Genomic DNA, 16469 nt, shown 5'->3' on the forward strand with positions numbered 1-16469 from the left:
CATAATAAACAAGCAAGCACACATACTGTGATGTCAGTGTGGTCAGTAATAAAGTGGGATGACGGGTTGGAGACTAGGGTGGGGAGGCAGGTTCTGCTTCAGATAGGTTTGTCAGGAAAGATCTCTTTGAGAAGAAGATATTTTAATGGAGAGCTGAATTGTATAAAACAGTGAGCCATGCAGAGATGTGGGGGAAGAGTTATAGGCAGAGGAAATGGCATGTATGAAGCTACAGGTGGAAACTGGATTGGCAAATTGCAAGAACAAGAGAAGTCCAGCAGTGAGTGGAGAGGATTGGGTGGGGGAGAGAGGTAGGAGATGGGTACAGCAAGGAAAGCAGAGGTCAGTTCTGTGTGGGGCCATGCACACCATGGTGACTGTGGCAGAAGGCCACTGAAGGTTCTAGCTAGGGGGTTATATGATCAGATCCAGCCTTAAGAAGATCACTGGCTTCATGAGGAATAGATTGTATAGAGGTAAGAGAAGGACCTAAGGCTTGTTTGGCGGTATATTAATTAAGGGAGGCCAAACTGCTACAACAAATAAGCGAAAACATAGTGGCTCAAGTACAATGGAAATGTATCTCTCATTTGCACTAACAGTCCAGGAAGGATGTTCCAAATCGGTGGGAGGCTTTCCTCCAGGCATTGATTCAGGGACCCAGGCTCTTTCCATTTTTATGACTTTACCAGCCCTTAGGTCCTTGTCATGAGCAAAACCAAGACTGAGTTACCATGTTCAGATTTCGGGCACAGAGAAGAGGCACACCTACTCTCTCAAAGACTTTGGTGGCACTCACCACTTGTGTTCACATTCTGTTGGTGAGAATGTAGTCACATGGCCACACCTACTGCAATAAAGAAGAGTGCTGAGGACTGAATGAATGCTGGGATTCTCCAATGTTTGGGGGTTGGAAGGAGGAGGTGAGCCAGAAAAGAAGACTGAGAAGAAGTGGGCAGTGAGATAGGAGGAACACTAGGAGACTGACACATCCTAGAAACCAAGAGAAGAATGTGTTTCAATAAGAAGAAAGTGATCACTTGTGTCAGATACTATCTGAAAGGTCAAGTAAGATGAGGAGTTGATCATTGAATTTAAAAAGATTCAAGTCATGACAACCTTAGGAAGAGTAGTTTTAGTGGGACGGTATATACAATCCTAAAAGTAGGTTGAGGAGACAATGGAGGTAGAAACCATATAGGCAATCCTTTTGAGAAGTTATGCTATAAGGGAGACAAAAAAGTAGGACAGTAGCTAGGGGGTGACCAGAAGGTATTTCTTTAGTTTGGAGAAATTATAGTATATTTGTATTTGATGGGGATGATTTAGTAGGGGATGGAAAAATTGATTTAAAAGCAAAATCCTTAAGCAGGGCACAAATGTAGGGAGGGGCCTTAGGTGGGAGCTGGGGCTGTTCATCTATTCTGAAAAGGGAAAGGCAGAAGAGAGTGTACGGATGAAAGTGGGTTGGTAGATTTAGTGATGAGGGGATACAAGAGCTCTCTTTTGAGAGGAGAGGTTGTAAATTTGTTACATCAGAGAGTAGGAGAATGAGTTGACCAGGTATAAGACTTCTGAGTGATGCTGAAGTGTGGAAGCGGATGATATATCCAAGGGAGTGCTTGCTAATAGTCTTGGACCGTGGACTCTAAGCTAAGGTAAGAGGGTAGTGAAAAGAGGAGATAGGTGATAAGAAGCAAAAATATACTAGGGCAGGTTGACTGGAGGTCCCTCTGTGGATTGTGAATAGTTGGGGTGGGAGACAGCAGAGCAAATGAGAAGAGACTGAGGTGATGGGATGTGAGTAGACTGATCAAAATCATGAGTTAGGAGGTGTTAGCTTTCTGGGAAAGTCAAGCCTCAGGTGTGGCCAAGGGGATTAATGGCTGAGGTGAGTGGAAGTTGTCTTTAAGGCTGAGTTATAAAACTGGAGAATAGGAGCTCATAGATATTTACTAATAAAAACACTAGAGGGTTTGGTAACAAATTAGTAACCAAGGATTTTGGCTCATTTATTTTGCAGATTTCTTCCTAAAGTCCAGGCTTCAGGAACAAGATATCCAGAGACCAACTTCTTTCTATACTCTCATATGCAACCCCTGGGTCTCCTTGTTGGGGGTAAGTTCATTTTGATCGCACCTGTCCTTGAGACTTAATTCAGGTGGATACATGTATGATCTTGGGGTCGGGGTTAGGGGAGGAAAGAGGAGAGTCTTCGTTAGGAGCAGTGTGATTTAATTGCCTGTTATATTAGAATTTAAAAGAGGCTACATATGGCAGGGTTACATTTAATGAACCACTTATTTTAATCAGTGGTTTACTTTTTAAATAATCATCTCTAATAAACTCTGGATCACAAAATTTCTAGATACACCATATTAGCATCATTTTACTCTAATTTGTTTCTCCTAGAAAGGAATAGGACAAGGAGCTAAAATAGAATATCTATTTATTGACTGTTTTGGTTAGAGGATACTTTCAGGAGGATGTCTTCTCAAATCTCTACTTTAGAGAAGTTTTTTTGAATTATGAGTGAACTTCAATTATTCAGACTTTTATAGTGTTCAGAAGTAGCTGAGAGGACTGTTGTTTCTTAAGGCCCTAGCCGTGTGGCTTGCTGACCATGTGTTTAAACCATTAGCTGACTTGCCCTTTCTTCTGTTTCCACAGGCTGTTGGGTCTCTTCTCATCATGTTTGTGATCCAGTGGGTCTATACGCTGGTGAGCATGGGTGTTGCTGCCATTGTGTATTTCTACATTGGTTGGACCAGTCCCGGGCTTCACCTTGGTAAGCAAGAGAGCATTTTGCCACCATTTCCTTTCTTCTCTTTTAGCATTTATTGAAAAAAGTATGTTTTGAACACCTATTAAATGCCAGTACTGACTCAGATACAAACTCCACTTTCAAGGAGCTGACAGTCTAGGAGGAAAAATATGGCATGCACATAAATGATAACAAATGAAAACTAATAATAACTTGTGAGGTTTATAAGACACATAGAAGTACAGTGGAAGAAAACAATAGCACAAGGGCAGGAGGGAAGAAACAGGTATATACTGTTGGAAGTTTCTTATACTCTGTCTGAAGTACTGAAATATCACTTAAAGGTAGACTGTGATAAGTTAAAAATATGTACTACAACCCCTAAAGCAACTACTAAAATACAAGTATACCTTGGAAATATTCTGAATTCAGTTCCAGATCACTGGAGTATCACAATAATGTGAGTCACACAAACTTTTTTGTTTCCTAGTGCATGTAAAAGTTATGTTTACACTATACTGTAGTCTGTTAAGTGTGCAACAGCATTATGTCTTAAAAAAACAATGTACATAATTTTAAAATACTTTATCACTAAAAAATGCTAACCATCATCTGAGCCTTCTTCAAGTCATAATGGTAACATTAAAGATTGCTGATCACAGGAGTCTAGATCAAGATGGTGGAGTAGAAGGACATGCACTCACTCCCTCTGGTGAGAGCACCGGAATCACAACTAACTGCTGAACAGTCATCAACGGGAAGACACTGGAACTCACCAAAAAAGATACCCCACATCCAAAGACAAAGGAGAAGCCACAGTGAGACAGTAGGAGGGGTGCAATTGTGATAAAATCAAATCCCATAACTGCTGGATGGGCAACTCACAGACTGGAGAACAATTTTACCACAGATATCCACCCACTGGAGTGAGGGCTCTGAGCCCCACGTCAGGCTTCCCAACCTGGGGGTCTGGCAATGGGAGGAGGAATCCCCAGAGAATCAGATTGAAGGCCAGCAGGATTTGATTGCAGGACTTCCACAGCACTGGGGGAAACAGAGACTCCACTCTTGGAGGGCACACGAAAAGTAGTGTGCACACCAGGACCCAGAGGGAAGGAGCACTGACCCCATAAAAGACTGAACCAGACCTACCTGCTACTGTTGGAGGGTCTCCTGCAGAGGCAGGGGGTGGCTGTGGCTCACTGTGGGACAAGGAAACTGGCACAGAAGTTCTTAGAAGTACTCATTGGGATGAGCCCTCCTGGAGTCCTCCATTAGCCCCAGCAAAGAGCCTGTAAGCTCCAGTGCAGGGTTGCCCCAGGCCAAACAACCAACAGGGTGGGAACACAGCCCCACCCATCAGTAGACAAGTGGATTAAAGTTTTACTGAGCTCTGCCCACCAAAGCAACACCCAGCTCTACCCACCACCAGCTCCTCCCATGAGGAAGCATGCACAAGTCTCTTAGTTAGCCTCAGTCACCAGAGGGCAGAGAGCAGTAGCAAGAAGAACTATAATCCTGCAGCCTGCACAACAAAACCCACAATCACAGAAAGAAAGACAAAATGAAAAGGCAGAGGGCTTTGTATCAAATGAAGGAACAAGATAAAACCCCAGAAAAACAGTTAAATAAAGTGGAGACAGGCAACCTTCCAGAAAAAGAATTCAGAGTAATGATAGTGAAGATGATCCAGGACCTCAAAAAAAGACTGGATGAGATGCAAGAAATGTTTAACAAAGACCTAGAAGAATTAAAGAACAAACAAACAGAGATAAGCAATACAATAACTGAAATTGAAAATACACAAGAAGGAATCAATAGCAGAATGACTGAGGCAGAAGAATGGATAAGTGACCTGGAAGACAGAACGGTGGAAATCACTGCTGAGGAACGGAATAAAGAGAAAAGAATGAAAAGAAATGAAGACAGCCTAAGAGACCTCTGGGACAACATTAAATGCACCTACATTCACATAGCGGTTCCAGAAGGAAAAAAGAGAGAGAAAGGGCCCAAGAAAATATTTGAAGAAATTATAGTTGAAAACTTCCCTAACATGGGAAAGAAAATAGCCATCCAAGTCCAGAAAGTACAGAGAGTCCCAAACAGGATAAACCCAAGGAGAAACACGCCAAGACACATAGTAATCAAACTGACAAAAATTAAAGACAAAGAAATATTATTAAAAACAACAAGGGAAAAAGGACAACTAACATAAGAGGGAACTCCCATAAGGTTAACAGCTGATTTCTCAGCAGAGGCTCTGCAAGCCAGAAGGGAGTGGCACGATATATATAAAGTGATGAAAGGGGAGAACTTACAATCAAGAACACTCTACCCAGCCAGGATCTCATTCAGATTCGACGGAGAAGTCAAAAGCTTTACAGACAAGCAATAGCTAAGAGAATTCAGAACCACCAAACCAGTCCTACAACAAATACTAAGGGAATTTCTCGAAGTGGGAAACACAAGAGAAGAAAAGGACCTACAAAAACAAAAACAAAACAATTAAGAAAATGGTAATAGGAACATACATATCGATAATTACCTTGAGTGTAAATGGACTAAATGCTCCAACCAAAAGACCCAGACTGGCTGACTGGATACAAAAACAAGACCCATATATGTGCTGTCCACAAGAGACCCACTTCAGACCTAGGGACACATACAGACGGAAAGTGAGGGGTTGGAAAAAGATATTCCATGCAAATGGAAAAAAAAAAAAAAAGCCAGAGTAGCAATACTCATATCAGATAAAATAGACTTTAACATAAAGAATGTTGCAAGAGACAAGGGAGGACAGTACATAATGATCAAGGGATCAACCCAAGAAGAGGAGATAACAATTATAAATATACACACACCCAGTATAGGAGCACCTCAATACATAAGGCCAATGCTAACAACTATAAAAGAGGAAATTGACAGTAACACAATAATAGTGGGGGACTTTAATACCCTACTTACACCAATGGACAGATCATCCAGACAGAAAATTAATACGGAAACACAAGACTTAAATGACACAGACCAAGTAGATTTAGTTGATATTTATATAGGTCATACCATCTGAAAACAGCAGATTTTACTTTCTTCTCAAATGCACACAGAACATTCTCCAGGGTATTCCACATCTTGGGTCACAAATCAAGACTCAGTAGATTTAAGAAAATTGAAATCATATCAAGCATCTTTTCTGACCACAGGGCTATGAGATTAGAAATAAATTACAGGAAAAAAACTGTAAAATACACAAACACATGGAGGCTAAACAGTATGCTACTAAATAACCAAGGGATCACTGAAGAAATCAAAGACGAAATAAAAAAATACCTAGAGACAAACGACAGTGAAAACACAGCAATCCAAAACCTACGGGATGTAGCAAAAGCAGTTCTAAGAGGGAAGTTTATAGCAACACAGTCCTACCTCAAGAAACAAGAAAAATCCCAAATAAACAATCTAAACTTACACCTACAGAAACTAGAGAAAGAAGAACAAACAAAACCCAAAGTTAGTAGAAGGAAAGAAATCATAAAGATAAGAGCAGAAATAAATGAAATACAAACAAAGAAAACAATAGCAAAGATAAATAAAACTGAAAGCTGGTTCTTTGAGAAGATAAATAAAATTGATAAACCTTCAGCCAGACTGATCAAGAAAAAGAGGGAGAGGACTGAAATCACTAAAATTAGAAATGAAACAGAAGTTACAATGGACACCACAGAAATAAAAAGCACCATAAGAGACTACTACAAGCAACTATATGCCAATAAAATGGACAACCTGGAAGAAATGGACAAATTCTTAGAAAGGTATAACCTTCCAAGACTGAATCAGGAAGAAACAGAAAATATGAACAGACCAATCACAAGTAATGAAATTGAAACTGTGATTAAAAATCTTCCAACAAACAAAAGTCCAGGAACAGATGGCTTCACAGGTGGATTCTATCAAACATTTAGAGAAGAGCTAACACCCATCCTTCTCAAACTCTTCCAAAAAATTGCAGAGGAAGGAATACTCCCAAACTCATACTATGAGCCATGGTCACCCTGATACCAAAAGCAGACAAAGATGCTACAAAAAAAGAAACTTACAGACCAATATCACTGATGAATATAGATGCAGAAATCCTCAACAAAATACTAGCAAACCAAATCCAACAACACATTAAAAGGATCATCCACCATGATCAAGTGGGGTTTATCCAAGGATACAAGGATTCTTCAATATATGCAAATCAATCAATGTGATACACCACATTAATAAATTAAAGACTAAAAACCATATGATTATCTCAATAGATGCGGAAAAAGCTTTTGACAAAATTCAACACCAATTTATGTTAAAAACTCTCCAGAAAGTGGGCACAGAGGGAACCTACCTCAACATAATAAAGGCCATATGCGACAAACCCACAGCAAACGTCATTCTCAATGGGGAAAAACTGAAAGCATTCCCTCTAAGATCAGGAACAAGACAAGAATGTCCACTCTTGCCACTACTATTCAACATAGCTTTGGAAGTCCTTGCCACAGCAATCAGAGAAGAAAAAGAAATAAAAGGAATCCAAATTGAAAAAGAAGAAGTAAAACTGTCACTGTTTGCAGATGACATGATACTATACATAGAAAATCCTAAAGATGCCACCAGAAAACTGCTAGAGCACTAATCAATGGATTTGGGAAAGTTGTAGGATACAAAATTAACACACAGAAATCTCTTGCATTCCTGTACACTAACAACTAAAGATCAGAAAGAGAAATTAAGGAAACAATCCCATTCGCCATAGCAACAAAAAGAATAAAATACCTAGGAATAAACCTACTTAAGGAGGTAAAAAACCTGTACTCAGAAAACTATAAGGCATTGATGAAAGAAATCGAAGATGACACAAACAGATGGAGAGATATACCATGTTCTTGGATTGGAAGAATCAATATTGTGAAAATGACTATACTACCCAAAGCAATCTACAAATTCAGTGGAATCCCTATCAGATTACCAATGGCATTTTTACAGAATTAGAACAAAAAATCCTAAAATTTGTATGCAGATGCAAAAGACTCCAAATAGCCAAAGCAATCTTGAGGGGAAAAAAATGGAGCTGGAGGAATGACTCCTTGACTTCAGACTATACTACAAAGCTACAGTAATCAAGACAATATGGTACTGGACCAAAAACAGAAATATAGATCAATGGAAGAGGATAGAAAGCACATAGGTATATCCGTGCACCTATGGTCAACTAATCTGTGACAGAGGAGGCAAGGATATACAATGGAGAAAAGGCAGCCTCTTCAATAAGTGGTGCTGGGAAAACTGGACAGCTACATGTAAAAGAATGAAATTAGAATACTCCCTAACACCATACACAAAAATAAACTCAAAATGGGTTAAAGGCATAAATGTAAGGCCAGATACTATAAAACTCTTAGAGGAAAACATAGGAAGAACACTCTTTGACATAAATTACAGCAAGATCTTTTTTGATCCACTCCTAGAGTAGTGGAAATAAAAAGAAAAATAAACAAGTGGGACCTCATGAAACTTAAAAGCTTTTGCACAGCAAAGGAAACTATAAACAAGACAAAAAGACAACCCTCAGAACGGGAGAAAATATTTGCAAATGAATCAACAAAGGATTAATCTCCAAAATATATAAACAGTTCATGCAGCTCAATGTCAAGAAAATAAACAACCCAATCAAAATGTTCATTGCAGAACTATTTACAAGAGCCAGGTCATGGAAGCAACCAAAATGTCCATGGACAGACAAATGGAAAAAGAAGATGTGGTACATATATACAGTGGAATATTACTCAGCCATAAAAAGGAATGAAATTGGGTCATTTGTAGAGACGTGGATGGACCTAGAGACTGTCATACAGAGAGAAGTGACTCAGAAAGAGAAAAATATTGTCTAGTAACACATATATGTGGAATCTAGAAAAGTGGTACAGATCAACCAGTTTGCAAGCAGAAATAGAGACACAGATGTACAGAACAAACATATGAACACCAAAGGGGAAAGTGGGGATTGGGGGGGTGGGTTGGGGTGTGATGCCATATATACAGTAATATATATAAAATAAATGACAAATAGAAAAAAAGATCACTGATCAGAGATCACCATAAGAAATATAATAATAATGAAAAAGTTTGAAATATTGTAAGAATTACCAAAATGTGACACAGAGGCAGAAAATGAGCAAATGCTGTTGGGGAAAAGGCCCTCATAGACTTGCTTGATGCAGGGTTGCCACAAACCTTCAACTTGTGAAAGCTGCAATACCGAGAAGCACAATAAGACATAGTGCAGGAGAATGAGGTATGCCTCTAACACAACAAAGAATTACAACTAAGTCAATAAAGCAGATAACACTGAATTAAAAATACTCAGATCAAAGTTAACTAGAAAAAAGAGAAAACGATAATAGACCAAAAACAAAGAGCAACGTGGTTTATGTAAACCTAGCCATATCAACAACCACACTAATCTTAAATGGTCTAAACACTCCCAATTAAAAGGTCTAAACACTGAGATTGTCAGATTGAATAAAAAAGCATGATCCAACTATATGCTATCAATAAGAAACCTACTTTCAGTGTAAAGACGCAAATAAGTCAAAAGGATGGAAAAAGATACATCATCATAAGATAAATCAGACAAAGCTGGAGTATGTTAACATCAGACAAAATAGATTTCAGAGAAAAGAATACTACCAGGAATAAAGAGGGTCATTTCATAAAGACAAAGGGAAAGTAATCAAGAAGACATAAGAAATCTTAACATTTATGCACTTAAAAACAGAGCTTTGAAATACAAAAAGCAAAACCTGATAGATCTGCAGTAGTAAGTAGGAAAGTTCTCAATTATAGTCGGAGATTTCAACACCTCTCTCTCAATAATTGATAAAACAAGTGGGCAAAAAATCAGTAGGGCTTTAGAAGACTTGAATAACATTATCAACACACCTGGCCAAATAGATATTTATGGAGCATTCCACCTAACAACAGCAGAATATATATTCTTTTCAAGTGTACATGAAACATTTACAATAAACCATATTCTAGGACATTTTTTAAAGTCTCAGTAAATTTCAAGGTATTCGAGTCAATTCAAGAACAAAGGGGAAGTAAATTAGAAATAAATACCAGGAAGATATCTGGAAAATCCCCAAATATTTAGAAACTAAAGGACACTGAATAATACTGAATTACTAACAACACTAAAGAGCACTAAATAAATGAAAGAAACTAAATAACTCATGGTTCAAAGAAGAAATAAGTAAAATTTAAAAGTATTTTGAACTGAATGAAAATGAAAATATAACATCAGAATTGTGGGATGCAGCTAATTCAGTACTTAGAGGGAAATTTACCACACCAAATGCTTATATTAGAAAAGAAAAAATGTCTCAATTCAATAACCCCAGTTTCCCACTTAAGAAACTAGAGAAAGAAGAGCAAAGTAAACCCAAATAAGAAGAAACAGGGAAACAATGAAGATCAAGGTAGAAATCAGTAAAATATTAAACAGGAAAAAATAGAGGATGCCAGTGAAATAAAAAGCTGGTTATGTGAGATCAATAAAATTAAGAAACCCCTAGCCTGACTGATGAGAATAAAAGGAGAGGAAACACAAATGACCGACACCAGGAGTGAGAGAGGCGATGTGACTGCAGCATCTGCACGTATTAAAAGGAAAATGAGGAAATATTATAAACAGCTTTATGGCAGTAAATTTGACAACTTAGATGAATTTGACAAATTCCTCAAAAAATACAAACTATCAAATATCACATCTCACTCTAGAAGAAATATAGGGCTATTTAGGTCATCTATAAAAGAAATGAAACTTGTCATTGAAAACCTTCCCATAAAGAAAACCTTGGGCCAGATGGTGTCACTAATGAAACCTGTCTAACATTTAAGGAAGAAAGAATATCAATTATATAAAAATGCTTCAGAAAACTACACACCAACATCCATCATGAACATAGATGTAAAACTTCTTAGCAAGATTTTAACAAATTGAATACAGAATAATATAAGAAGCATAATAATAACCAAGTGGGTTATCCTTGGAATTCAAGGTTGGTTTTACATTCTTTTTTAAAAATTTTTATTGGCATATAGTTGCTTTACAATGTTATGTTAGTTTCTGCTGTACAGCAAAGTGAATCAGCTATATGTATACATATATCCTCTCTCTTTTGGATTTCCTTCCTATTTAGGTCACCACAGAGCACTGAGTAGAGTTCCCTGTGCTGTACAGTAGGTTCTCATTAGTTTTCTTTTTTAGTTACCTATTAGTTCTCATTAGTTATCTATTTTATACATAGTAGTGTATAAATGTCAATACCAACCTCCTAATTCATACCCCTACCCTTTCCCCCTTGGTGTCCATACGTTTGTTCTCTACATCTGGGTCTGTATTTCTCCTTTGCAGATAGGTTCATCTGTACCATTTTCCTAGATTCCACATATATGCATTAATATACGATATTTGTTTTTCTCTTTCTGACTTACTTCACTCTGTATGGCAGGCTCTAGGTCCTGGTGGAATGTTTGTGATCAATCACTGTAATTCACCATATTTACAGACTGGAAGAATAAAACTACAAAACATTTTGAGAGGAAATTAAAGAAGGAATTAAAGAAATAAAGGAAGATACATACTATATTCATGAATCGGAAGATTCAATATTCTTAAGATGATATTTCTCCTCAGATTTTTCTATACATTAGTTATAATCCCAATCAAACTCCCAGCTGCTTTTTTTGTAGAAATTGGAAAGCAGATCCTAAAGTATTTATATGGAAATTCAAAGGACCTAGAACAGCCCAATCAACTTTGTAGAAGAAAAACAAAGTTGGAAGACTTAACACTACCTGATTTCAAAACTAATTGTGAAGCTAAAGTAATCAAGACAGCTTGATTGGTACTGGAATCAAGACAGACAAAAAAAAAAAAAAAATCAATGGACAGAGTAGAGAGTCTAGAAATTGCAAAGGCAATTCAGTTGAGGAAAAAGATAGTCTTTTCAGCAAATGTTGCTGGGACATTTGGAAATCCACAAACAAAACCAAACTTCAATCCATACATCATACAATGTAATAATAGCTCAAAATGGATCCTAGAAAATATAGGGAAAAAACTTATGACTATGAGTGAGACAAAGATTTCTTAGATACAACACCAAAAGCAGGAAAAAAACTGATAAATTGGACTTCATCAAAATTAAGAACTCTGTTCCTCTAAACATACTGGTAAAGGAATGGAAAGGCAAGCCGTAGACTATGAGAAAATATTAGTAAATCACATGTTTGAAAAGGACTTGTATCTAGAATACATAAAAACTCTCAAAACTCAGTAATAAGAAAACAACAAAAAAATTAAAATGGGCATAAGTTTTAAATGTATTTCAGCAAAGAACATATATGGTTAACAAATAAGCACATGAAAATATACTCAATGTGATTAGTCATTAAAAAATGCAAATTGAAACCACAGTGTAATATTATTACACACCTACAGGGTGATTAAAATTAAAAATACTGATCATGTCAAATGTTGGCAAGGATGTGCAGCAGCTAGAACTATCATATATAGCTGATAAAAATGTAAAAATAATGCTATCACTTTGTAAAACAGTTTGGCAATTTATTAAAAAATATATATGTGTATCTGCTATATGAACTAGCCACTGTACTCCTAGGTATTTACTGAAGAGAGTTAAAAACATATAGGCATACAAAAACGTGTATATGCATATTTATAGCGGCTTAGTTTGTAATAATCAAAAACTAGAAACGTTTCACATGTCCATCAACAGGTGACTATAAGTAAATTATGGTGTACCCATACAACGGAATACTATTTAGTAATAAAAAGAATGAACTATTGATATATGCAATAACAGGAATCTCAAAATAACTATGCTGAGTGAAAGAAACCAGACAAAATGATTTTATAATGTAATATTATATATATACATATATAATTGTTAAAAATGCAAACTAATCTATAATGACAGTGTTATCGGTGATTGCCTTTGGATGGGGTGGGGGGTGTGGATACAGTGGAGGGAGGTCTTGTGAAGGAACTTTTGGAGGTGATGGATGTGTTCCTAATCTTGCTTTTAGTGATGATTCCACAATACATACCTGTCAACACTTACCAAGTTGTACACTTTAAATGCACGTAGTTTGTTCTAAAAACGTACCTGGGATTTGTTTTAATGATATGACACACAGACACAGAAATTATTGTCATGAGGAAAGAAGTTTATACTCACAGGTTCTAGGAAGAGGAGGGCCGTGCAGAGCCACAGAGGGGAGGGCCAGGGCTGCTCAGGAGGCAGAAGAGGTAGAGGGGAGAGCATGGCCCTTTTTTAGGGTTTTAGTGAGAAGGAATGGGCTAGGCAGGTAGGCAGCTGAGTAAGTTTACGATTGGGTAGTTTGAATAATTTCAGGAGGGCCCTGGGTTGTCAGGGTGGTCTCTAGTTGCTGGTATTTGGCCCTGGGTGATTTAAGGCAGGGGAATATTGGCTTGATGTGTGAGACCGTGATAAATGAGATGGTTGAGGGTGTGGGCTCTGAATTGGTTGGTGTGTATATCAAAAGTGTGTGCAAAGGGGAGTTGTTTGCTATTTCTAGGAATCAAGACCCCAAAATGCCAGAGCAGCAAGAAAAGGAAAGGAAAAAAATATTATCAATACTCTATTGTATGTCAGTTATTCCTCAATAATAAAGCTGTTTAAAAAATAAATTCAAGGGCCCTTTCCATCAAAGTTCTACAGTGTCCCAATATTTAAAATAAATTACATAGTTTTAAGTCCTAACTAAATGACATGGACCATAACAATCCAGGCAAATGGAAAGAAAAATTCTTCCCAGTTAGAATAGTCTGATATGTATTTTTGAAAGAAATGCACTTTGAACATTGAGTCACATGTACATTAGAAATAATGCTCTAGAAAAAGTCACAGTAAGGGTCCTGACATCAGCTAATATAATAGATAGAATATATTTTAATTAACACAGTGATTACATCAATGGTTGCTTCTGAATTTCTTAGAAGTTAGTTTGATCTTAAGAAATTTAAATATTTCCCAGAAATTTATTTACAGGAAAGTATGAAATCAAATTTCAGGCCAATCTTCATCTAAAATTTAGGTATTTGGAATCTAAATGGTCATACATAAGTAGGACCAGCTAAAAGAATGTTTATGTTTTCTTCTTTCTGACAATGTCAAAATATATGAGGAGCTTTCTCTTTGCAATTGCAGATTATTAATGCAGATCTAAAATTTGTCCTCCCCCAACCACAAGAACCCTAAATGAGACTGAATAACTACATGTTATCAGCTGCATGCTGTTGACATTAGTCAAGATTCTAACATAAGCCTCTTTTTTTTTTAAGCTCTTTATTGGAATATAATTGCTTTACACTCTTGAACCAGCTTATGAGGCACACCACAGTGAATCAGCTGTATTTAGACATATATCCCCATATCCCCTCCCTCCCACGACTCCCTCCCACCTTCCCTGTCACGTCCCTCCAAGGCATCACCCATCATCGTAAGCCTCTTAAAATAATGCTCACTTCCTGATCATATATTGAAAGTGATCTAAGTAACCAATTTTCAACCAGCTATATGTGTGTGTGTGTGTGTGTGTGTGTGTGTGTGTATGGTGGAGTGAATATATGTAATTTGGAAAAGCATTTTATCAAATTACATTTCATTTGGTTTCCTAAAGTTATATATAATTCATTTTGTGAGATTAAAAAACTCACACCAAGGGAGAAATGGATTTACAAAAAAAAAAAAAACTTAGGGACTTCCTAGGTGGTGCAGTGGTTAAGAATCTGCCTGCCAATGCAGGGGACATGGGTTCGAGCCCTGCCCCAGGAAGATGCCACATGCCACAGAGCAACTAAGCCCGTGCACCACAACTATTGAACCTGCGCTCTAGAGCCCGTGAGCCACAATTATTGAGCCCATGTCCCGCAACTACTGAAGCCCATGCACCTAGAGCCCGTGCTCTGCAACAAGAGAAGTCACAGCAATGAGGAGCCCACGCACCACAATGAAGAGTAGCCCCCACTCGCCACAACTAGAGAAAGCCCGTGCACAGCATTGAAGACCCAACACAGCCAATAAATAAATAAATAAATACATAAATTTATTAAAACAAACAAACAAAAAGCTGCCCGGAGCATGGTACAGTAGACACCAGCTGTTCTACAAAGACAAAAAACAAACAAAAAAAAACTTAAAAAAAGAGTTGATAAGCCCTTTTCTAAACAGTGTGTCTGATGTCAGCATATTTGGTCAGTATCCACAACAACCTAATCTCAAACTTCAACTCCAACATTTCTACGTGTGGAGCTATTTAATTCATTTAGCACCTGTAGAAAAATCCCTAAGGGCCAGATCCTGTGGCTGTTGTACTGTGAGTGTTAACAGATGAAAAAGACGTGCTTCCTGTCCTCAAAGAATGTACGGTCTAGTAGGGGATTTTATAGTATGTATTTAACACATATCAGTTTGAATCCAAGAGAAAAAATTATCGAAGTTTAAAAATTCTTAAGACTGAAGTTAGCAAGTCCTCTGCTTCTTTATAATGCATTCAGTTTCTTTCTTGGGATTTCGGAGTTGAGCAATAAACTTTTGGAAACTACATGCAAGTATGAAGTCCTTAGCAGGTTGCTGTCCAAGAGTATTATAATGAATGTTGTTTGGTTAGACTGAAAAAGGAAAAAAAAAATTGTGCTATCCTGTGTGTGTGTCAGGGAATATGTATTTACCCCATTGAAACTGGGATTCTAGCTGCGTAGGTAGAGGCTTCATAAATATTTATGTCTGTGTCTTCCCTGCAGGCTTAGCCTCCAGCTTCAGCCTTTGCAGATGGATGAGGTCTCTTCTGATCCCTTCCTACAGGTCTGTGCCAGTCTGGGGCCAGGGTGAGGGGGCCAGGGAGGCGCTAAGGGTGTTCCATTTATAGCTGGGCTTGGGTGGGTTGTGGTGTGAGTATCTGATCACTGAAAACCTCGAGGAAACTCAGACTGCTTCTTACCGCCCTCCACCACCCAGCCCTTCTGCCGCAGCTCCTCAGAAGCTTCCTCTGGCCCATGTCCTCTTCTCTTCTTATCCTCAGGAATCATGGACAGAGGCTTTCTTTAGAATCTGGTTGCTGAGTGATAAACGTCAAAAGAGTTACTCTCAGTGAGTTCACAGCCTAAGACACAGTGGCATAAATGCTTACTCATGCACAAGGCCAAGGCCCAGAGAACTCCCATTCTTCCATCTCAAGTCAGAGCTAGTTGACGTGACAGTATTAGTGACAGTGCAGAGGCCAAGGACAGAAACAGAGGAGCGATCCTGCAGGATTTCTGTGGGACCTCCATGTTCAGATAGTCAGGGAAAGGGAAGAACAACCTTTCCTGAGAAACAGAAGCCCTCACAGGGAAGGTAAGATTTCATGAGTGTCCTCATCTCTTTCCTCCTCCTCTGCCCATCCAGTGCCAATGCTTCCTCGCCTTTGAGGGTCTCAAGACTGTGGGAAACTACCTCCCCCACCCCTTTCAAGATCAGTGAGAAGCCAGAGCTACAGGCTGGGAAAATCCAGGCAGAACCCAACAAAGTATTTATTTGGTTTCATTTTGCTGGTTTGTTTTTGAAACTTGAGAGGT

At 38.1% G+C, this 16469-nt stretch overlaps 1 protein-coding gene across 1 annotated transcript in view; it reads left to right on the top strand.

The window, feature by feature from the left end:
- The window catches only part of SLC12A8 (solute carrier family 12 member 8), a 121855-nt gene that overhangs the window by 102424 nt on the left and 2962 nt on the right, over positions 1-16469 (top strand). The window contains exons 11-13 of the mRNA XM_057737828.1: positions 2024-2118; positions 2671-2788; positions 15657-15717. Coding sequence (XP_057593811.1) covers positions 2024-2118; positions 2671-2788; positions 15657-15717 — 274 coding nt within the window. The remainder of the gene's footprint in view (positions 1-2023; positions 2119-2670; positions 2789-15656; positions 15718-16469) is intronic.

The sequence above is a fragment of the Hippopotamus amphibius genome, chromosome 6 (assembly GCF_030028045.1).
Source record: "Hippopotamus amphibius kiboko isolate mHipAmp2 chromosome 6, mHipAmp2.hap2, whole genome shotgun sequence".
In the NCBI taxonomy this organism is placed as follows: domain Eukaryota; kingdom Metazoa; phylum Chordata; class Mammalia; order Artiodactyla; family Hippopotamidae; genus Hippopotamus; species Hippopotamus amphibius.